Consider the following 24433-nt stretch of genomic DNA (forward strand, 5'->3'; position numbering starts at 1 on the left):
CTCCGCGGCTGGCAGAGGGCGCTGTGCGTCCGTGCGCCCCGAGGGGCGGGCCCGGGCCGGGGCGGGGCTGGCCGGGCTTCCAGGCCGGGGCTCTAGCTGCCCGCGCCGCCCGGGCCGCTCCGGGGACGGGCCGGGGCGGGGCGCGGTCGCAGGAAGCCAGGCGGGGACGCGCGGAGGCGTTGGGGAGCGAGGGAGGGCGCGGCCAACTCCCGGAGGGCCGGCAGGCCGAAAGAACGGCGCCGGGGCCTGGCGCGCAGCCTGAGATCGCCGGACCGCAGGCCGTCCCACCACGGGCTCAGTCCCGGCCCCAGCCCCGCCAGCATGGCCGGCCGGACCGTGCGGGCCGAGACCCGGAGCCGGGCCAAAGATGACATCAAGAAGGTGATGGCGACCATCGAGAAGGTCCGGAGATGGTGAGCGCTGCCCCTGGGCCAGGGACACAGCCGAGCCACCTCCTCCAAACGCGTCCGCCCTTTCCTGGCCAGCTGCCCCCGCCCACCAGCTGTGCTCAGAATCGCCTGCCCCCACCCCCCCTTCTCCCCGGCAATTCCCAGAGGTCTACAAAGCGTGGTCCGGAGTGGTGCTTTCCCAGAGCGGGAGCCCTCATCTATGCCCCGCCCCCTGAAGCTTTGACACTCTTGCAAGCTCGGCCCCGGGTCTTCATTGCCAGAGTCCCTTGCCAGGCCTTGGTGGCGCCCTGCTGAGTGCCCCAGGTTTCTGCAAAACCGCAGCTCCAAGTTATATCCGTCTATGCCCTGGTCTTTACAGGGCACTTTCTGCTTCTGTGACGTTAGCGAAGCTTCCCTTACCCTAGCACATCTCCCTGACCCCCTGCTCTATGGTGTTCTTCCTAACCCAGTCTCCTGCCCTCCCACAGGGAGAAGCGCTGGGTGACTGTGGGTGACACTTCCCTTCGAATCTTCAAGTGGGTGCCTGTGGTGGATCCCCAGGAGGAGGTGAGCAAGCCCAACCCCCAACAAGCCTTGCATCTGTGCAACCTCAGACAATTTCCATCCCCACCTTGGCCTCCACCTTCAGTTGGCTTGGAGACTCCAGTGTGGAGCTCAGGCAGATGGTAACGATTATTAGCGCACGCATGCACACACACACACACACACACACACACACACACGCCCCCACCCTCTCCAAGTTCAAGACCTAACTCAGCCTACATAACCTGAGACAGCGCCTCTTGCTTCTCTAAGGCTAGGTTTCTTTATTTGTATTGAGGGGATTTGTAAGTGCACACCAGACAGCTGGCTCTGACCTTACCCCTCTAACCCCCAGGAGCGGCGGCGGGCAGGAGGCGGGGCAGAGCGATCCCGTGGCCGGGAGAGACGCGGCAGGGGCACCAGTCCCAGGGCGGGTGGCCCCCTCATCCTGCTGGATCTCAACGGTATGTGCAGATTCTGGAATGAGGAGGGAAGGAAGCTACTGGGAGGCCCTCTGGCCAACCAACTTGGCTTTTGCTTCCGCAGATGAGAACAGCAACCAGAGTTTCCATTCAGAAGGTTCACTGCAGAAAGGCACAGAGCCCAGCCCTGGGGGGACTCCCCAGCCCAGCCGCCCTGGGTCACCCACTGGACCCCCAGAAGCGATTGCAGAAGATACTCAGCCCCCACAGCTGGGCCAAGAGAGAGGTAGGACCAGGTGGCTCTTAGGAGCCCTCCCTTCTTGAAAGTTGAACCCACCATCTTGTCCTTGTACCTATGTCAATGTCCTCTCTCCCTGGTCCTGCTCCCCCTGAGGGTGGGGGGAACCTCTCCTATCCCTGGCAGAAATTACATCCAGCTGCTCCAGCTGCTGTCCAGTCCTCTGGCTGAGTCTGTCTTTGTAGGTAGCGTATCACCGTCTGCAATTTTTACGCAGATTTATTTCTTTGCTTGCTTATTGTCATTCCTGTTATCATCTCGCGCCAGCCATACTGATGTTGTCCATTCCTGTGACATCAGAACACCAATGGATACATAATAGACGTTCAGTAAATACTTGTTCGGAGTATAAATAACTCTGACAGAGCGATTAGTAGCAATAGAGTACCGGCTAACAAAGCCCCTGCTAGGTGTTCTGAGCACGTCAACGCTTGCTTTTCGGTTTCTCATTTAATCTCCACTGTTACTTTCTGGGAGCGATGATCCTATTATGATTCCTCTTTATGTACGAGGAGCCCATCATCCAGACTTACAGAGCCAGTGAGCCAACACCCTGGGCCTGAGCCCTCTTCAGCTTCTCTGTCTTCATGTAGTCGGCCCCCTGTCTGGTCAGTACTGCTTCCCAGGTGTGGCTGATTTCTGTGTCTCTGGTCCTGTCTTCTCATTGCTCACTTGTGCCTGCTCTGGCCTCCGTCCCTGTCCCTAGTGGCCGCCACGCAGCTGCGGATGGCTTTTCCTGAAGCACAGATTCCGAGAGATTCTTTTCCTGCTTCAGATCCTTCAGTGGCTCCGCCGGGCCTCTGGTTCTTTAGTTGGACTCTGGGGCCTTAACAAACTGTGGCCACAGGAACTGTTCCCCCGCCACGAATACCATGACATGGTTGAGTCTCAGGACCGTGTGTAGATTGTTCCGGAAACCTCTGTTCATGTAAGATGATAGGGTAGAGAATCCAGCTCCGTGGCAGAGAGCTTGTCTGGCATGGCTGATAAGATGATAGGGTAGAGAATCCAGCTCCGTGGCAGAAAGCTTGTCTGGCATGGCTGAGGCCCCGAGCCCCGTTTCTATTCCCACAATGAGTGGGTGAATGAGTGAATGCATGAATGAAGATTCTCGCTAGCACACATACTATGTGCTAAAGGCTTCCTTTGACCCTCACTGCAGTCTCTTGTGTTACTGTCACTGTTCCCATTCTGCAGGTGATTCCATTGAGGTTCAGAGAAATAGCTTGCCTAAGGTCAGGATGTGGATTTAGTACAACATAGAATCTGTGGTCACCAAGCATGTATTTCCCTCTGCCTAAATTCTGTTCCCTCTCTCTGCTTGTCTCCTGGCTCACTCCCAACTATAACAAAACCCAACCTGAATCTCCCCCCTCTTGGCATCTTGGTGCCCTCCTCTGGCTCCCACAGTGTTGTGTTGTGTGATTGGTACCTGCCCGTTTCTTCTGCCCCCGGTCTGGTTTGTTATCCTGGCGCAGAGCCTCTGCTCAGGAGGTGTCTGTTCATTTCGCATTACAGACCCAGGGGACACACCCGCAGGCGGTACTGATGACCCCCCGAAGCTGACCAAGGAGGAGCCTGTTCCAGAATTGCTGGAAGCTGAGGTGAGCGAGGCCAGAGACTGGACTTTGACCTGGTGGGGAATGGGGTTCTGGGGGCACAGGGAGTCTGCATTCTAGGGTCCAGGAGGGAGATATGGACCTAGAACCCACTGAAAGTCTTAGCTGAGGTTGAATTCTTGGGTAAAAAGAGGAGTGTTTTAGAGACACCATCCTGAGGGCTGAATCATGGCTGATTTAAGAGCTCTGGAAGCCTGCGATGAACTTGGTGTTCCTCCACAGATTAAAAAACAAAAATCTAGGCTCAGGGTGCAGCTTGGTGCTGCTTCACCTTCTAAGTGTGCACGGAGAGCCTGGGCCCCCACATCACACAGACACATATCCTGAGCTGTCAGGTTTGCTTTTCCCTACAAGGACTACCTGATTCCCTTCCCAGAAAAAATCAAATTCTTTCCCCCAAATAGCGTTGCCATCATTTTTGTTCACTTGGTCCTGGGCCAGACTCTGGGTCCCCAGGGGAATAGAGTGGAAAAGGCAGAGGCTAGGAGGCTGTACTTCTGGGTTAGAGTGGAGCTCACACCTGTCCGCCCTTCCTCTTCAGGCCCCCGAAGCTTACCCTGTCTTTGAGCCAGTGCCACCTGTCCCTGAGGCAGCCCAGGGTGACACAGAGGACTCGGAGGGCGCCCCCCCACTCAAGCGCATCTGTCCAAATGCCCCTGACCCCTGAGAAGCTGCCTGCCTCCTGTCCCATTGCTCCCAGGGCCCCTTTGGCTTTTTCTAAATAAAGACCCTTTTGTAATTTCGTGTCATGTCATTTCCCTGTCCCGGCTGGGGAGGGTCTTTGGAGACAGTTTTGGCTCATGCTCTGTTCCTCAGGTGGTTTCACCAAGGCTCTGAGATGACCTGTATCACACCATGATTACGTAAGCGGGGAGGGCGTGAGCCAGGACCTCACCTCCCTTGCTCTCCCACCTTGCCCTTCCTTACCAACTTTTCCCTCCCCAGGCCCAGAAGATATTGCATCTCCCATTTCACTTATAGGAGCACAGGCCTAGAGGGGTGGAGAGGCCTGGGAGGACCCAGCTTTTTCCCTGCCCTCAGGAAGCTACAGCATCCTGTCTCTAGGGAACCTTCCCTTCCATGGGAAACTCTAGGGCCAAACTTCTGTGCTGAGTTCTCTCGTCTCTTGTGCAATTGTCACCTCCTCTTAGATGCCTTCCCTGGTTCTAGGCTCCATCAACATCGTCTCCTTTGAGTTCCCATAGCCCTTTAAGCTTCCTGCTCTTTGTCTTAGCATATATCTGGCTGTTGGGGACTGTGAGTCTGTGTTTCTGTCCTTTAGGCTGCAGGCCTCTCAAGAACTGAAGTAGGTTCCCAGCCACGCCCAGTTTAGCACTGGGAATACAATAAGCCTAGCAAATGCTTCAGAGTAGATGATAGGGCTGGGCATGGTGGCTTACACTTGTAATCAGGAGGCTGAGGCAGGAGGATTCTGAGTTCCTGACTGTCCAGGCAGCGAGAGGTCTCTGTTAATTCTAGGGTTTTGGAAGTTCTTACAATGTACTTCCTCTTTACTTAAGTAACATTATGTTCTTCTGGGGTCTTTGAAGAGTTGAAGATGATAGTTATAGTTTTTCTTAGTTATGATAAAAGATAAATTAGATATAAAACTTTAGATTCACAAAGATAGGGTAGATAATAGAGCATTTTCCTTAATTTGCCAAATGTAAATACACTAAATATTGTAATTATAATTCTTGCTTGATAACTGTTTTGTATATATATTATTTTACTATGTTAAAGTTAACTTTCCTTTTTATTTAGACAGAAAAGGGGAAATGATGTGGGAATATTCCCCTTTGTATGCTGTGAATATGTTTTATTACTATTAGTTAATGAATAAAATCATTTTGGCCAATGACTTAGCAGAGCAAAGTCAGGCAGAAAATCCAAACAGAGAAATAGAAAGAAGGTAGAGTCAGGGAGACGTCATGTAGCTGCCCAAGAAACAAGAGATAACAAATCACGAGCCTCATGGTAAAATATATAATAATAGAAATGGATTAATTTAAGATATAAGCGCTAGCTAGAAAGACACCTAAGCTATTGGCTGAATAGTGTTGTAATTAATATAGTTTCTGTGTGATTATTTGGGTCTGAGAAGTCAGGAAACGAAAAAGCAGTTTCTGCCTACAAGTTCCTCCGTCATTGTCTATGTGGCTCTAGGTCTCTACTCTCCGACTCTTACTTTGTTCACTGGACAAACGGGGTAATGACTAGGCTGCAGCCCCCCCCCCCCCACTCCACCCCATCCCTGGTCAGCGCCCCATGAGAAACTTCAACCAAACAAGCACTCCTCAGTCTGTACTTGTCAGAGAAGCAGGATCAGGTGAGGTAGCCCTGTTTTAGTTTTTAATAAAAGGAGAGATTGAGGTTTAGGATAGAATCTTTTAAAAATGTCACAGTGTCTGCTTCAGTGATAGTGAAGCCTGGACAGGCTAGGAGGCTGCAGCAGGGTTGCGATTGTGTGCGTTCCTATTGCTGTAGAAACAAATGACCAGGGATTTACAGTGTCATCAGTCTGAAGGTCAGAAGTCCAAGGTCAGTGTCGCTGGGTCAGAGTCGGGAGCCTAGTAGGCTCTCCAGGAAAATTTGGTTTTTGCAGCTCCTAGAAGCTACTTGCATTCAGGAATGGATTCAGACTGTGGCATTGTTCTCTCTTCCACCCCACCTAACCAACCATTCTGCCTTTCTGCTTCTGTCATTGCATCACTTTCTCTGGCCCTCCTGCTACTCATGTGGCCCCTACGATCATGCTGGCCTTCCCAGGTATACAGGGTCAGCCCCCCATCTTGGAACTTAGTCCATCTGAAAATCCCATTGTCATGTAAAGTCACATGCTCACATGCTGGGGCTTAAGATGGACGTCTCTCCCATTGTCGTGTAAGGTCACGGATGCTGGGGCTTAGGATGGACATCTCTGAGCGGTCAATAATCAAGATGAAGTAATCTCAGCAATTTTCTGGGTTTGTGAGTCATCTCTATTTCCTGAGGTGACACTATGAAGTCATGTAAATGCTCTACAAAACTGTAAAGTGCCTTGTAAAATTCAAGTTTTGGGATTGAATTTCACTGTCTGTTTTCAGTTTCTTAATTTTATGTGTGTGGGTGTGTTGCCAGCATGTATGCCTAAGCATGTCCATCACTGAGTGTGTGCAGCGCCTGAGGTGACTGGAAGTGGCTGGCAGATACCCTAAAACTGGAGTTAAAGTTTCTAGCTGCCATGTGGGTGCTGGGAATGTGGGTATAGTTTTCCAGGCTACTTCCTGCTGGTTGGGGGCACTGATAATCTTATGGGGATCTAAAGAAAATTTAGAGTTATAATTAAGTCCTGACTGAAGTATCCTGTGAGTTTTGATCATCTCAGGCAGCAGTCTTGAATCTGTTCTGGATGTAGAGCTCAGACATCTGGGCCATCTGTTCCTACTGGAGATTTCTCAGTTGGTCCTCCTTGATCAAACTAGATTTTTCTTATCTCAGAATAAATCCACAGCCTCTCATTTTCTGTGGAAACAAAAGCAAATCCTCTTCTCCAAAGTAACATACCTTTTGACTTCAATTTTGAAGCCAAGGTATTTTTAAAATACTTATCTTGGATTAATTCAGCAGCATTTATAAGCAAATATCTTTTAGCAGCTGTTGCTCCTTCCTCAGCATTCAAACAATTCAAAGAGAGCATATAGTATCCAGACTCTCTGTGTATTTTCCATCTTTATGTGGCTTTACTTTAACGTCTATTTCTTTTATTTTTACTTTGAACTTTTGGCTTTTTGAGACAATTTCTCTGTGTATCTTTGTCCTGGAATTTCCTCTGTAGACCAGGCTGTCCTTGAACTCAGAGATCCATCTGTCTCTGCTTCCCCAGTGCTGGGATTAAAGGTGTGTACCACCACACCCAACTACTCTCTTTCTTTCTTTTTAAGAACTTTAACCTTTTTTTCTTTTAAGCCTGCATATATTTTTAACACACTGTAAAACATTTAGAAGTGTTTTTTTCCCCCTTTGGATTTCTCTTTACTGTGTATCTCTCTTTTTCTATGTGAGTCTTTAAGGAGAGGGTTAAAGCTGTGGCTTTTACGGCTAGATCCAGCCCATTCCTTAGCTTTTCAAGATTTCAGCCTCATGGCTGGGGTACTGACTGTAGCCACGTTTTATTGCCACAACTCTATGGCATTTCAAGGTCCTTGCCAGCAAGCAAGCTGCAACAGTGTTAAACAACACTGGAAAGCTCCGTAGTCAGGACCGCCTGCTTGAAAGAGTCAGAGTTTGCCCTGGCAGGACAGCCCAGAAAGCTGGCATTTTAAAACGGCGCAGCTTTTTTCCTGCTACAGCTGAAAACCAAAAAGCATGCAGTCAGATTTTTATCAACACTATTTAAGTGTTTCTTGGCAGGACCTCTTTAAAGAGCTGCAAGGTTTTGCAGCTAAAGCTGAGTCAGGAAGTGTCTCTTAGATGAGAGTGCTTGCTTGCCTCTAGCAAGCAGAGCAGACCCGAGAAATTGCTGCTACCAAGAAAACATGCTTTATTCTTTCCCAAGCTTTCTCAGGCTTTCCATGGATGCAGTTATCTACGTGGGCACCACACAACCCCCGAATGTCCCGTGGGCCTTTGTTTCATTTTCTTATCCACCTATCCTTTCATTTCCTGTGCCCATCAATGTCCCCATCCCTAGTCCCCTTTCCTGAGCCAGCATGTCCTAAGTCTCCATCCTGTTATGATGTAGCTTTATTAGTCAGGGTTCTCTAGAGGAGCAGAGCTGATGGAATGAATACATGTGAAGGCAATTTAGACACCGTTCCATTGCTGTGAGAGGACTCCGTGACCAAGGCAATTCTTAGAAAAGAAAGCATTTAATTGGAGTCTCGCTTACTATTTCAGAGGGCCAGTCCATTCTCACCCCAGCAGGGAGCACGGTGCTGGAGAAGTAGCTGAGAGCTACTACATCCTGGTCCTCGGGCAGGTGGGGGACATAGAGTGTGATGTGGTGGGCAAACCTTCAAGCTCATCCCCGGTGGCACCCCTCCTCCAACAAGGCCACCCCTCCTAATCTCAGACAGTTTACCAGTTAGCTGGGGGCTAAGCGTTCAGATGCATGAGCCCATGGAGCCCATTCTTATTTGAACTACCAAAATACCTTTTGTTTTGTTTGTTTTATTTTGTTTCTTGAGATGGGGTTTCTCTGGGTAGTCCTGATTGTCTGGAAACTCACTCTACAGACAAGGCTGGCCTCAAACTCAGAGATCCACCTTCCTCTGCCTCCTGAGTTGTGAGATTAAAGGTGTGCACCGTCATTTATAACTGTGCGAGCTTCCATATTAAACCTAGAATTTCCACTCAGCCATCCCGTATCAATAAACTCAGCCTGATCCAGTTTTTTTAAAATTTATTTTATGTATATTGGTGTTTTGCCCCCCATATGCATATACATATCTATCTATCTATCTATCTATCTATCTATCTATCTATCTATCTCTCTATATATATATCTGTCATCTAGCTATCTAATCTGTGTACCACATGTGTGAGTTACAGTTGTGAGCTGCCATGTGGATTCTGGGAATCAAATTTGGGTCCTCTCGAAGAGCCGTCAGTGCTCTTAACTACTGAAGCATCTCTCTGCCAACTCACCCCAGAAATCCAGTTTTATGTGTCTTCCACTATTTTCCCACACGTGTTCCCCAGACTACTGCTTGACTGGATTAGCAGACTCCCCAGGCTCTTTAGTAGTGCAGCTCATCTCTCCATGGACTACACTTCCCAGCTCTCATCGAGGAGCCTGCCTGACCTTAAGTCATAGGTCTTCAGTCATATTATTAGTGGCTCCTGGGGGACATCAGTGTTCTCTTGCCTGGCATTTCTTTTAGGGAAAGTCGCTGCTGGCTTAGCTGACAATGAAGGATGGATATGCTCGGGCAAAGGCAGAAAAGGCAGTGTTTCTGGGAGGGGGTGGGGGCGGGGTTGCATCTGCTGAGGGTGGACAGCCTTCTTCAGGTGAGAGCAAACCCTTGAGAATCTGAAGGTTCAAGGCTTTCAGCCTCAGTGGGACCTCTCACACACCTCCCCGAGAGTTACAGGATCCCATTCTTTACCAGCTGATATCCTGACTATGACCACTGACCCTCCAGCGGCTTGGGCTTGCATTTCCGTAATCCACTAGTCTTACAATGGGGGCTTTGTCATGGTTTTCTGCAATGTGAGCTCTGTGGCTGCTGGGGAGCAGACTGTCTTCCAGGACACACAGGGTTCGAACCTTCAGGGTGTTTATGGGCTTCTGGAGAAGCCTGTCAATTTTATCACGGAGTTTGTTGTTTTTCTTTATCAGCTTATCCTGAGATTCTAAGAAGCTTATCAGTTTTATCATGGAGCTCATCCTTTTCCTTTGTTAGTTTATCTGGAGTTGCTAGGAACAACCAACCAGCGCCATTATTTTCCATTTTTCCCCAAACTGTCCAAGTTTTACATAGAGAGTCACTAAATTCCCTTCTTTTCACAATCAGGTGAGTCAGGATAATCAATGTATTTGTACCAATAATTTGTCAAAGAGTCCATAAATGGGTTTTTACTGTTCTCCATGCTTCTAGCGGAGGTTTCTGTAACTCAGCAAACTGGAAAGATACATTCATCCTTCTGTTGCTCCAGACCAACCGCCCTGTTCCACAGGCCGTGTTAGTCAGTTCTCCAGAGACTGGACAGAAAGGTCCAGGGATCCAGTAGTTGGGATCCCATGTGGCTGGATGTCTCAGCTGGTCTTCAGTAGACACTGGGAACCCAGAGTCTCTAACATCAGTGAAGGGGTGACCTTGCCAGGGAGAGTGAGGGCAGGAAGCAGAAGCTTCCTTCTTCCATCTTCTTCACATAGGCCACCACCAGAAGGTATGACCTGGGTTTAGGGTGGATCTTCCCACTTCAAATGATCCAATGAGGAAAACTCAGCCACAGATGTCCCTGTGATTCCAGTTGTAGTCAAGTTAACAGAAAGAGCCATGACAGTAGTCTAGGATGTAAGCTTCAGGTCTTGGATCACGGGCATGGACCACCATGCTTGGTTCCCTGCAGTGCTGAGGATTGAATCTGGGGTTTGTGCGTGCTAAGCCACGTCCGCAGCCTTGCTCTGCTTTCTTTAAGTGCTGGGAAAGATGCTCAGCAGCTTCCTGGGTTTCTTGCTCACTCTTGCCTCCTTTGGCCCGAGTGTCTCCGCTGTGCAGCGGGCAGCCCTTCACAGGCCCACATCTCTCCACCATGCCACCCCACCAAGCCTTCTTGTCTGACTCCTTCCATGGAGGATGCGGCCCCTGCTGCTGCACACCATCAACTGCTTCCCCAGATGCCGTGAATCATGGTCTCACCTCTGAGGCTTCACTTCCTCTCTCTGCTATGCTACAATCCCTTCCTCTCCGCTCCCCTGTCAGGTTCCCCTGTCTTTCAAACCTTGGCTTCACAGTTGTGGTATCCTCTTGCCCTTTGACCTTCCAGGTGGGACCTTCCTTGTCTGAGGGCCTTGCAATGGTATGGTCAGCCTGAGACTCTGCATCAGCCTGATGCTCCGTGAGGGCAGATGAGTCTCCCGAATCGGTGACATGGAGTTACGGTGTACTTACTGTCTCCCGGGCACTGTTCTGGGCTCCGGGGGTGTAACTCTAACAAGAAGGAAAGAACCCTGCCTTCAGGGAGCCTTCCCAGGGCATTGCAGGGCCTGGTAGGAAGTCAGAGAGACATGCATCATCCCCTAAGGAAGAGGAGGCATCTGGACAAGTGCATCTTGGGCATTTTCGTTGCTGTGTGACATTGTAGAGTCTGTGAACACAAAGTAAGAAATCTATGTCTTCAGGTGATACAGTCTTGTGGGACAGGTATATATGCTGCTTGTGGCTGATTGGAGTATTGTGTGTGGCTTGTAGGGGTACTTTAGAAAACTTATGCAGAAAGAGAGAGAGGAGAAAGAAGCAGTTGTAGTTTTAAATAGAGAGGTCAGAAGGGGCACCACTGGGGCAATGTTTGAAGAAGACCTCAGAGATGAGGCTCTAAAGCTTGTGAAGGTCTGTGGAAATAGTGTCGTGGGCAGAGGGGATGGCCAGAATGACCACCCTGAGCGAGGATGTGCCTGGCAGCGAGGTCGGTGTCTCTGGAGCTGAAGGGAGGAGAAGAGAACATGGGAAGCAAGTTCATGCGAGGCCAGGCTCATGGCAGGGTGAGCATATGTCTAGCACTCATACTGGGGGATGTTAGCAGATTGTTATTACAGTTGATGTGGACTCTTTACATTTATGTATTGTGCACGCGCTGTCACGTGCACATAGGCTGTGGACGCCAGTGGAGGTCAGGGGGCAGCCTGGACATGTGTGTGCCCAGGACGGTACACCATATAGGTCAGGGGACAGCCTGGACATGGGGTACCCAGGACGGTACACCATGGAGGTCAGGTGACAGCCAGGACATGGGGTACTCAGGACGGTACACCGTGGAGGTCAGGGGACAGTCTGGACATGGGGTACCCAGGACGGTATACTATGGAGGTCAGGGGGCAGCCTGAAGGAGACGGTTTTCTCCTTCCACCTCATGGGTACCCAGGGCGGAACTCAGGTCATCAGGTTTGGTGGCAAGCACCATCACTTGTTGAGACATCACCATCCCTGCGTTTAATAGTGTGTGTGTGTGTGTGTGTGTGTGTGTGTGTGTGCGCGCGCGCGCGCGCGCGTGTCTGTGTGTGCAATGCCACAGTATGCAGGTAGAGATCAGGCGACAGCTTTTGGGGGTGTCCTTCCTCCACAGGGGTTCTGGGGATAGCACTCAGGTTCTCGGGCTTAGTGCAGTGTTCTCCACCTTCCTAAGGCCGCCACCCTTTAATGCAGTTTGTGCTGTGGTGACCCCAACCATAAAATGATTTTTGTTGCTATTTCATAACTGTAATTTTCCTACTGTTATGAATCATAATATAAATATCTATATTTTCTGGTGGTCTTAGGCAATCCCTTTGAAAGGGTTCTACGACCCCTAAAGAAGTTGTGACCCACAGGTGGAAAAATGCTGGCTTAGAGGCGATGCCTTTATCTACTGAGCCATTTTGCCAGTTTAATCGATGTTTATTAAACCTCAGAGTGGTCTACTACTACTCCGTCTGGACACCTTCATGGTTCCATGCCTGGGACTTGTGTTCTGAAAGCTCCCAAAGCAATACTAAAGTGCTTTGACTTTTAGACCTATGAATATAGGATTTGATTCGTTTATATAGTCTTGACTGTGTTGACAACAATTAAAAATCTGGACTCCTGACTGCCCTTGAAAGAAGGAATTCTGAAACATAGAGTGTGCTTCCCAGAAGGCTTTATCACTAAGAGCCTAGGGATACTGGCTACTCCTATGTGGATGAAGTTTGGGGCTCTTAATTCTTCCCCTTTAGTGTTGGTCCCTTGTGTGGCCTCAGGCTGCTGCCCCATCTGCCTCACCTCTCACTCAGTTCTGGTAACAGCTGTCTTCCAGTCCCTCAGGCCCCATGCTGCCGTGTCCTCCGGTCCCTTGGGCCCCACACTGCCACTGCCCTCCACTCCCTCGGGTACCGCAATGCCGTTCCTCCGGTCCCTCGGGCACCATGCCGGATGTCTTTACCTATAGAGCTCATCCACGAAGTTCTTCAGTACAGCAGACAAGGACCTGTGCATGTGGCTCCTGCCCACTTCTCTTGCTCCTCTCCCTGGAATTTTCTACCTAACTTTCGTTTTGTTTTGTTGTTTTTTTCGAGACAGGGATTCTCTGTGTAGCCCTGGCTGTTCTGGAACCAGTTCTGTAGACCAGGCCTTGAACTCACAGAGATCCACCTGCCTCTGCCTCCCAAGTGCTGGGATTAAAGGCATGCGCCACCACCTAGCACTTCTTCCTAACTTTCTGCGGCTTTGGAGCCTGTCCTGGAACTAGCTCTGTAGACCAGCCTGGCCTCGAACTCACAGAGATCCGTCTGCCTCTGCCTCCCGAGTGCTGGGATTAAAGGCGTGCGCCACCATCGCCCGGCTTCTTCCTAACTTTTAACACTGAAGCTGAGCTATAATCTCAATAGAAAGGTCAGGTGTTCAGAGTCATCCTCAGCTGTACAGTGAGTTTGAGGCCAGCATGGGGCGTGTGAACACAATTTAAAAAAAAAAAAAAAACCCAAGTATTAAAGCTGCCTGGGCCGGGCAGTGGTGGCGCACGCCTTTAATCCCAGCACTTGGGAGGCAGAGGCAGGCGGATCTTTGTGAGTTCGAGACCAGCCTGGTGTACAAGAGCTAGTTCCAGGACAGGCTCCAAAACCACAGAGAAACCCTGTCTCGAAAAAACCAAAAAAAAAAAATAAAATAAATAAAATAAAGCTGCCTGGGCTTCTGTCACTGAGCCCCTGCCATACCTCTGGCTGGAAAGCTCTTCCAAGCCCCCGCTTCCAGCAAACACTTACCTTTCAGGCCTTGGGGTCGCACCTCCTACTGGGTGGTTCCTTGACCTCCCAACCAAGTCAGATCCTGAGCAGGCCACTGTACTTCCCCATGTGGTTGGGTCTCTTCCTTCTTCTGTCAGTAGAAGGCCACATCTGCCCTTCGGGGCACAATGTGGGTGACAGTCACGTTTCATCAGAGGAGATTGCCAGGGATGCATGTGTTAAGGATAAACAGACAAGACTGAGCCCATCTTCTTCACTGGCGAAGTCCTTGTTCTCAGGTTACATTTCCCCTGTGATGTCAGGGTTAGAGGCAATAGAGATGTAGCTCGGCTAACAGCGTTTGCCTGACATGCGTGGAGCCCTGAGTTCAATCCCCGGACGTACATCATGTAAGCCAGGCAGGGTGGTCATTCTTGGCTTCATAGCAAGTTTTAGGCCTCAGATATGAGTCTGTCTCTCTACATATGTGCACTCAAGCTGCTACTGTTGTGTCCATCTTTGTCCTCTCGGAGGCTCTCCATAGAGATCAGGTGATCATGGAGTGTTAGCCGAGGGTCATCCCGCTCATCACGGTTTAGTAGTTCTTCATCTTGTGGTTACTTGGCCAGGTCAGACTTGTCCTTAAACGTACACTCTTCAACTGGCAGAAGCCTGCCATCAGTTAGCAGGGTGTCTGTAAGGCTGTGAAGGTAGGGGTGTTACTGACTGGTGACCCCTAAGTCCCCACGGAAGAGAGACAGCACAATAACCTTTCCGTCCCCTCACCCTTGGCTGTGGACTTGTGGACTTTGAGGTTGTCTGTCTGGTCCTCTGCTCCCGTGGGTAGAACAGACCTGAGTGGTATGGGATAGGGATGCAGAGCAGGGGTGAGGTTGTTCTTAGATTCAGATTGACTTGTACTTCTCGGACAAGTCTCACTGCCTGTCTAGATCTTAGCTACCCCAAATAAAATGTGGAGCCAATGAGCCAATGTTCTTTTCCTCAATTGTGGGGCCATCTGCATGAATTTCGTCAGGAATACTGTGAGTCAAGTTCCAGGCCTGAGGATCTGTGACTCAGTTGTCGTGAGGCAGGCTCTTGCTGTGTAGTCCAGGCTACACTGGACTAACCATCCTCCGGACCCAGCCTCCCACAACTCTGGGATTCTAATCCAGTCCCTCGCTGTTTCATCGTTACGTTTACTGCTATATTTGAATTTCTTGCACTGGTATGCCCACTCGAGGGAGTTTATTTAGGAAATGCAATAGTAAAATCAAACATGTTGTAAAATCTGCAATGAGCCTGGTCAGAGTTTTCATGAATTTTAAGAACTTGGGAAGGAGCGGGTGGAAGATGCTCATGGATTCATCAACCAACCATCGACTGCCTCTCCTCGGAGGGGTTGAGCTTATAGAGGGAGGGACTGGCTCAGTTTTCTGCTCAGCTTTTACGGAACCAGAAAACATAGGCAGGTGTGGCGCAGCTGCCCGAGCAGAGGGTGAGCAGCTGCTCCTACAAGCGAGCTCACCCCAGTCGGCCTTGGTTTCCCGGCAGCTTGACTGGTACAGATCAGACACACACACACACACACACACACACACACACACACACACACACACACCCATACTGGCTCCCTAAACCACCGCTGTGGCCCTGGGCAGCATCTGAGGCCCTGCTGGGCCCTGGTTTTCCAGGCTGTGCTGGGTGAGGACAGCTGGTGTTCAGTTCAGGTACCTGATCCTCTAATAACCCTTCTGTCGTCCAGGACGTGGGCCTGAGAAAGTTAGTTTGGCTTGTGGAGTGTTTTCCCACTCCCTTGCCCAGTGAACTGAGGCAGAGTTGTTAAGCACAGCCCTGGATTCCTAACTCTGCTCTGGAGACTGGGTCAGCTCCTTCCCTCCTCCACTTCCTTTTCCCCTGCTTTCTTCTTCCCTTCCTTCCCACAGACTCTTCCCCTCCTTCCCACAGACTCTTCCCCTCCTTCCCACAGACTCTTCCCTCCTTCCCACAGATTCTTCCCTCCTTCCCACAGACTCTTCCCTTCCTTCCTACAGACTCTTCTCCTCCTTCCCACAGACTCTTCCCTCCTTCCCACAGACTCTTCCCTCCTTCCCACAGACTCTTCCCTTCCTTCCCACAGACTCTTCCCCTCCTTCCTAGTGCTGGAATTTCAGGATGTCTCAGGATTCCTGGTTTCAGTGGTGCTGGGGATGGAACCCAGGGCCACCTGAGCTACATCCCCTGCCCCAGCTGCCCTCCGCCCTCGGTGCTCAGGATGGAACCCAGGACCTCAGACATGCTAAGCAAGCTAGCACCCTGCCTGTGAGCTACACCCATAGTAGTAGCTACTGTTATCTGGTCCCTGTGTGTGTGAGAGAGAGAGTGTGTGTGTGTGTGTGTGTGTGTGTGTGTGTGTGTGTGTGAGAGAGAGAGAGAGAGAGACAGACAGACAGACAGACAGACAGAGACAGAGATAGAGTATGCGAGAGAGAGACAGAGGGAGAGAAAGTGTGTGTGAGAGAGAGACAGAAAGTGTGTGTGTGCGTGAGAGAGAGTGCACGCTTGCGTGCGTGTGGTGTGTGGTGTATCCCTCTTCATATGCCTCTCCGGGTTATTTTTTGAGACAGGGCGTCCACTGGACCCAGAACTCCTCAGTCTTGTTAGGTTGGTCACCAGAGAGCTCCAGGGTTCTGCTCTCTTTCCTCCAATTTCTGAGGTAGAAAGAAGATCCTCCCTGCCATGCCCATATATGGTAAGAGGATCACCAGTTTGAGACTATCCTAGGCTACATACGGAGACCATGTCTCAAAAAATAAATACAGAGCTGATGAAGATGGCTCATTTGGCAGAAGCAGCTGCCGCACAAGCCTAATGCCAGAGTCCAGTTCCTGGCTCTCTCCTCTCTCTCTCTCTCTCTCTCTCTCTCTCTCTCTCTCTCTCTCTCTCTCTCACACACACACACACACACACACACACACACACACACACTTTAAAAATCTTTAAATCTCAGGACTGGAGACATGGCTTAGCAGCTAAGAGCACTGGCTGCTCTTCCAGAGGACCCAATATCAATTCCCTGCTCCTATATGGCAGCTCACAACTGTCTGTAACCCCAGGTCCAGGGTGTCTGACACCCTCACACCAGTGCGCATAAAATAAAATTAAATAAATTATTTAAAAACTGTAAAGCTTACTGGGTAGTGGTGGCATACACCCTTAATCCCAGCACTTACGAGGCAGAGGCAAGCAGATCTTTGTGTGTTCGAGGCCAGCCTGGTCTACAGAGCGAGTTCCAGGACAGGCTCCAAAGCAACACAGAGAAACCATGTCTCAAAGGATAGCAAACACTAGGTGTTGTCAGCAGGGATCTGCAGATGGCAGGTACAGAGTTTTTTCCTGCTCTGGCCGCTTTCTCTTGGCCTTGTTATGTTACCAAGGATGGCCTCAGAGTCTGGCACAGTCATCCTCCTGTGTTGGCTTCCCTAAAGCTGGGACACAGGTGTGCACTGTGTCTGCTGAAACACTACCTTTAGCCAGGGTGGGCTACACAAAACCCTATCTCAAAACCAGCTAAACAGACTAACCCCAGAACAGCAACGGACTCGGAAGGTCAGCACCAGGTCACTGCAGGGGTTGGATTTGCAGCCACACCTCTGCACCCTTCAAGCCTAGTGTGCCCCTCTTACTTTTTCCCTGTGACTGTCAGCTGCCACAGGCAGTGAAAACGCTGTCACGATTGCAATTTGAGGTGTGGCAGGGGATCTGGAGAGATGACTCAGTGGTGCCGAGCACTTGCTCGTCCTGCAGAGGACCTGGGTTCAGTTCCTAGACCCACATGAAGGCTCACAACCATCTGTAACTCAAGTCCCAGGGGGTTGGCCTCTGAAGGCACCCAGTACACATGTGGTGCATATACATACATGTAGGAAAGCATCCATACATGTAAAATAATATCTAAGACATTTTTTTTAAAAGTGAGACCTGGAAGCTGAGAAGAAAGGAAGGTAAAATAGAGGCTGTAAGAAAGAGAGCTGGGATGTGGCACACGCCTTTAATCCCAGCACTTGGGAGGCAGAGGCAGGAGGATCTCTGAATTAGAATTCAGCCTACAAAGTGAGTTCCAGGGCCACACAAAGAAACTCTGTCTCAAAACAAAGCAAACAATCACCTTTTCCAGTTATATTCATTTCGTGTTGATGTGATAAGCTGTCATATATTTAGTGATATTTAGTGGCTTATCACAGCACGGGTGGCGGCTGCTGGTGACCCATGCTTGCAGTCACAGCTCTCGCTCTGGGCAGTGAGACAGGAGGGTCAAACAAATAAAAACAGATTTATTACGTTACAGCTGTGTAGGTCAGATGTTCCACCCTGGTTTCTGTTGGTGTGGTCATGTCTGTGTGTATTCCTTTCTGGAAATCTTAAAGGGAAATCTGTCCTTGCCCTTTCTGGCTTGTGTAGACTCCTTGGCTCATGGTTCCTTCACCATCTGCATCTGCCTTTCCAAAGTCATGTCTCCTCTGATCCCAGCCAGAACTAACTCTGATTTTAGAGACCCTTGGGCTTCAAGGGGATCACTTGGACAGTCCAGGGTAATCTCACCAACATAATATCCTTCATCACCTGCAAAATTCCCAGCTCATGTAGGTCACGGCTTGATCAGCTGGTATTCCTGGTGTGTCATTTTCTATTGGCAAAGAATTTAGCCCTGTGCAAGCTCAAAGTGACCAAACGGGTCCCCATCTCTTCTTCTTCTTTTTTTTTCTTTGGAGACAGGGTTTCTCTGTAGCTTTGGAGCCTGTCTTGGAACTTGCTATGTAGACCAGGCTGGCCTTGAACTCACAGAGATCCGCCTGCCTCTGCCTCCCAAGTGCTGGGATTAAAGGCGTGTGCCACCACCGCCCGGCCCCAGGTTTGTTTTTTATGACCTGCCAGTATCAGAATAGGGTTTAATCAGTGTGGTGGCTTGAATATAATTGATCACCATAATTTCATAAGGAGTGGCTCTCGTGGGAGGTGTGGCTTTGTTGGAGTGGGTGTGGTCTTGTTGGAGGAAGTGTGTTGCTGTGGGGGCGGGCTTTGAGGTGTCCTATGCTCAAGATACAACCCAGTGTTTCAGTTGACTTCCTGTTGCCTATAAGACGTAGGACTCTCAGCTACTCCGGCATCACGTCTGCCTGCATGCTGCCGTACTCCCCGTCAGGATGATAGCAGACGGAACCTCTGAAACTGTAAGTGAGCCACCCCAATTAAATATTTTCCTTTGTAAGAATTGCCATGGTCATGCTGTCTCTGCACAGCACTAGGAACCTTAACTAAGACAGTCAGGAAGCAGAACTGTGACGGGAAAGTTTAGCATACAGAATATTTTGGGGTGTCATGGCAAGCAGTTACATTCTCAGCATTTGGAACACTGAGGCAGGAAAATCACAAGTTCAAGGCCAATCTGGGCTGTAATAGTGAGACCTTGCCCCAAACAAACAAAAGAATTATAAATAAATGATTTGAATGATTTAGCCACAAAAAAAGTTCCAGATATCAGGATTGGCCACCACCCCTAAAGCTGAGTTAGGACTCAGATTTACTTGAAAGAATGCGACAGCTTAGTCACTCACGTTCCTCAGCAGTGGAATGTCGTCTTCAGTGTCAGGTGGAGCTCCTGGAACCGAGGGCTGTGGTAAGCGTGCTGTGCTGGGCTCTAACAAAGTCAGACTGACATCCCATGTGACCTGCTTGAGGAATGCCTGCGTGTCTTTCCCAGCCCTGCTGGAAGGGATCAAAGACTTTTGAAAGACATGTCAGTACAGGACTCAGGCACCGGCCACACATTCTCAGTGAGACACAAGACTGGGAGAAGCTGCAAGACACACAGGCGGTCCAGTGCTTATGAGACAGTTGCTATGGAAACCGAGCGCTGGAGAAAGACTGCTGTGCCATAGCTCAGCACTAGAGAAAGCAGCATCAGGTCAAGGTGCGGTGTGTGCCGAGATGTCCAAGCATCGGAAATCTGTGCTTGCAAATGCGGGATACGGTCTGGGTTTTGGATGTTGGGAGAGGAGGCATGGTAAGGGGGGGCGCTCTTTGTTCCTGACATCCATGTAAGGAAGGGGACCACCAGGATGTCCCCATCTACAGGCCCAGCCAAACTGCAACCAAAGACAAGAGAAACGAAAGCTCAGCAGGACCAGAACCAGGTGGAGCAGAGCCTTCCTCTTACCGTGTTCCTCCAGCGCCCTCTGCTGACCAAGCTTCATGTTGTGCTCTGAGCTCATGATCAGTCTTAAAGAAGGTGCTGGAAGAAGAGCAACAAAGTTACCCACAGACTGAGAGCCAATGTGGGAGCAAGGGAGGCTTCAGTAAAAGGCTTGGAAACTTCATGTCTCCGAGGAAAACAGATTAATTAATGTGAGCGTATTGTCATCTATGCATCAGTCTGGTCCAGAGAGAAGTTACTCGGATTCGAGAGAATAATTGAAGATGACCACGAACTCTATCAGGTGATGACACCGATTGCAGCTGCCATATCAGTACATCTTTCTTGGAGCAACTCAGTATGGCTCTTGGTATTTGGTATGAAGCCAGTGTCCTGACCCTTTTTTTCCATACAAGGTATATCAATCAAAAGAAGGGTTTCAAGCCGTCCTTGGTTACAAAAGGAAAACCTGTGCCCTGCAGAATCCCAGGGCTCATACTTGTGGATTAGGCAGTTTCATATTTGTGAACATGAGCCCTCCAATGTCAGAGTCAAGAGCTGCATCTCACACGGTTACTCCCCCTAAAAAAAGACCTGATTCTCGGAGGCCTATTTGTCTATCAGAGGTAACATACTGGATATCACCAGTGGAGTTACCCATAGGGACCAGAGCTTGTCAAGGCTCCGAAACAAGCCCATGCTGCAGTCCGTGCTGTTCTGTTTGGCACTTGTGACCTGGCCCGTTGAGACTCAGTGTCTGTGCAAATGACAGTGCTTGCCTCTAGACAGCCAATGGAAGGACTCATCTCAGAGTCAAAAGATTTATTCATTTATTTATTTATTTTTGAGACAGAGTCTCACTGTGTATCTTTGGTTGGTCTGGAACTCACTCTGTAGACCAGGCTGTACTTGAACTCACAGAGATCCTCCTGCCTCTGCCTCCCCGGTACTGGGATTGATTGTATGTTACCAATTCAAGAGTTTTTAAAATTATTGTTTGATTTTATGTATATGACTGTTGTGTCTGCATGTATGTCTGTGTACCACTTTCTTGTGGAGATGAGAAGAAGGGGCCAGGCTCCCTGGAGTTAGAGTTATAGATGGTTGTGAGTGACCATGTGGGTGTTGGGAATGGAACTCAGTTCCCCTGAAAGAGCAGCCAGTGCTCCTAACTGCTGAGCCATCTCTCCAATGCTCTCTCCTTTAAAAATATTCATGTATTTCATTTTATGTATATGAACTTTTTGTCATTATGTGTGTGCCTTGTGCCTTTGGTGGCCAGAAGAGGGTCTTAGGTCTCTTGGAATTGGAGTTGCAGGCAGTTGTGAGCCACTATATAAGAGCTGGGAACCAAACCCAGGTCATCTGGAATAGGAGTAAGAGCTCTTAACCACTGAGCCATCTCTGCAGCACCCACCCCAAGCCCATTTTATAATGATAGCCTTTAACTTAATGTCAGCTGGAGCCATTACTGCCCTGAGATCGGCTTGGTCTTTTGCTACTTCCTTGTTGCTGGTCGCTGAAATAGTACCCATAGAAGCAGCTTAGGGAGGCATTGTCCCTGCTCACGGTTTCAGTCCAACCTGGTGGCGAGTGTGGCAAAGCTGACGGCAGGAGATGCTTGCAGCAAAGGCTTTTCACATCTCCGTAGGTCAGGAAAGCAGAGCTAGCTGGGCAGTGACGCTGCATGCCTTTAACCCCGGTTTAATCCCAGTGCTCGGGAGGCAGAGGCAGGCGGATCTCTGAGTTCGAAGCCAGCCTGGTTTACAGAGTGAGTTTCACAGGACAGGCTCCAAAGCTACAGAGAAGCTCTGTCTCAATAAACCTAAAAAGAAAGAAAGAGGGAGGGAGGGAGGGAGTGGGAGAGAGAGAACCAAAGAGAGAGAAAGGAAAGGAAAGGAAAGGAAAGGAAAGGAAGCAGAGCTAGGCTGGAGGCCGGATATCCTTGAAGGCTTGTCTTTGGAGGCCTGTGATAGCCAACCAGACCTCATGTCCAACGGATCTGTGCCGCTGGCTCGGGACCAATTGCTCAAACCATGAGCTGTGAGGGACTCTAACCAGAGCACACAAGCAGCCCCTGTGTGTCACAGCCCTTGTCATCTGCATGTGAAGTGTCCGCTGTGTATTCTAGCCTGGCCTGGAGATGCGCCCCGCTTTGGAGTGGACTCTGGGGTGGGTCCAGCTGGAAGGCCGAGTCACTGACCGTCAGAGGTTATCTTTTCTGTTCCCTGCCCACCGTGAGATGACGTTAGCAGGTCTATGCCTCCGTACCGTGTACCCTTCCATGACACTCTGACTCAAGACAAATCCAGAAACAATAGTGACAGTGACTGTGGACTGTGAGACAATAAACGTTGTTTCTTCCTCCTCATCCTCATCTTCATTAAGACAGCATTTCTCTGTGTAGTCCTGGCTGTAGTGGAACTCGCTCTGTAGGCCAGGCTGGCCTCGAACTCAGAGATCCCCCTGCCTCTGCCTCCTCAGTGGTGGCATTAAAGGACTGTGACACCACCGCCCAGCTAAGCTTTTCTTCTTTTAAGTTGTTTTTCTCAGGAATTTTGTCACAGCATCAAAAACTCAACCACTAATGTCTGTTACATTTTTTTAAAAAAAAATATTACGATTGTGTGCATGTGTGTTTACCACATCATTGTATGAAGATCAGAGGACAGCTTAAGGGAGGTGTTTCTCTCCGTCCGCTGTGTGGGTCCCAGGATTGAACTCAGGTCCATGGGCTTAGTGGTAAGCACCTTTGCCCACTGAGCCATCTCTCTGGCCCTGACTTTTATTTTTTTCCTCACTTTATTGCTTCTTAGTAGCCAGAATAGGAAATGAGGTTGCTTCAACACAGGCAGGTGGCTCAGGACCGTCTTGTCCTTTCCGGCGGACTAACATCTCACTCTGGTAGGGCTGTTAGGACAAAGTACCACACACAGTTTAGTGGCTTCTATAGCAGAAACTTATTTTTGTTGTTGTTTATAAGACAAACATTTCATAAATTGGTTAGCGGGGATGTGTAGTTCATGGTACGAAACTGTTATGAGGGGCGGCCACAGAATGGTAAAGGTAGATGCTGAAGATGCCATCACCTCCTTCATCTTCCGTCACAGATTATTTAGCACGTTTCTCTGCCTCCTTCCTTACAGCTTTAGAGGCGATGTATGTCTTCCTTTGTTGTCAGACTTTCTTTTGGGACCACCAGCTCCCATATAACGACACAGAGACTTTTTGTTAGTTATGAATGCTCGGCCTTTAGCTTAGGCTGTTCCCCAGCTGGCTCTTATAACTTAAACTAACCTGTTTCTAGTCATCTACATTCTGCTGTGTGGCTCGTTACCTCTCCTCCATATTGTACGTCTGACTTCCTCGGTTTCCTGCTGGCTCCTGCTGGCGTCTCTGCCTCTCTCCATCCCAGAATTCCTATCTCTGCCCAGAAGTCCCGCCTCTGCTCTCATGCCTAGCTATTGGCCATTCAGCTCTTATTAAACCAATTAGGTATTTCAGGCAGGTAAGGTAAATCAGCAACACAGTCACAATCACCAGTGTGATACAGTATCCCATAACATTCCTTTAGTTATCTCACCAGCCCAGCTGAGCTCTCGTTCAAGAGCTTTGTCTTTGACCTCACCCCTGTGATGTCAATCACCCCTGTAACTTCTTGCGCTCCATCATGGCAGGTCATTTCTTTCAGCTGAAGCCTTTGAACGCCATCTTTACAGCTTGCCTGCCTTTGCCAATGACACAGCCCCAATAACCATATGAAACACTGGAGGGGTCAACCATATAGAGCTGTAAGACCCCCAACATGGAACTTGCCCAAAGGTCTAAGAACACTGTAGCATGTACAAGCCTGTATGGCTGGTTGTTCCGTCTGTGAGATGTTCTAGAGGATTCTTACAGCCAAAGTTAGATCTAAAGTTGGCAGTGTTTTCTCTTGTTATGTCTGCTAACAAATGGATATCTGCCAACAAACCTATTTATATATAATTCCAACATGTTGGTTAGCATTAGAAAGTCGTTTATTGGAGCCTCATCCATGGAGTTTGGAAAGGACTAGCTTTTCTACCCCAAGGCAATGCTCTCTTTACTTATGCTGCTCATAGCTGTACTGAGTCCCATGGCCTTCATGCCATACTCAACTGAAACCATCAGGAGAGCGTAGAGGCCAACTGGCTATACCTAGTACCATTGGAGCTCACGGTGCCAACCCAGAGGCCTCAGAGGGCTTCCGACTGAAGTGCCCTGCACAGCTCTCAAGACTAGACGTCTAAGAAAGGTTTGAGCAGGTTGGTTTCTTCAGAGGCTCTCTCCTTAGCTGTTTTCTCACATCTTCCCACGGTCTTGCTTGGCATGCTCTGTGTGCAGATTTCCTCAGCAATCATGTAGGATTAAAGTTGGTCCTAAAGACTTTTTAATTCAGTTGTCAATTATTAAAGACCCTATATCCAAATTATCTGAAATACTAGGAGTTAGGACTTCAACATGTGAGTCTGAGGGGAAGGTTCTGTTCAGTCCCTGACAGTGAGAACTGAACCGATTTGTAGACATTATCCTACTGCAGGACCAAGAGCAGCCTCGCCCATGG

At 49.4% G+C, this 24433-nt stretch overlaps 1 protein-coding gene and 1 pseudogene across 1 annotated transcript; one reads left to right on the forward strand and one right to left on the reverse strand.

Annotated features, from left to right (window-relative positions):
• The first annotated feature begins 84 nt into the window (after positions 1 to 84).
• Positions 85 to 4010, forward strand: Bcl7c (BAF chromatin remodeling complex subunit BCL7C). The gene is made up of 6 exons (XM_041666979.1): positions 85 to 413; positions 878 to 956; positions 1288 to 1396; positions 1479 to 1640; positions 3171 to 3256; positions 3813 to 4010. The coding sequence occupies exons 1-6, from the start codon at positions 322 to 324 to the stop codon at positions 3936 to 3938; spliced, it is 654 nt and encodes a 217-aa protein (XP_041522913.1). The 5' UTR covers positions 85 to 321; the 3' UTR covers positions 3939 to 4010.
• Positions 4011 to 22869: 18859 nt separating this feature from the next.
• On the reverse strand, positions 22870 to 23997 carry LOC121457662 (annotated as a pseudogene).
• Positions 23998 to 24433: the final 436 nt, after the last annotated feature.

The sequence above is a fragment of the Microtus oregoni genome, unplaced genomic scaffold, assembly GCF_018167655.1.
Source record: "Microtus oregoni isolate MIOR12 unplaced genomic scaffold, Mior012 000016F_ref0000370, whole genome shotgun sequence".
NCBI lineage: Eukaryota > Metazoa > Chordata > Mammalia > Rodentia > Cricetidae > Microtus > Microtus oregoni.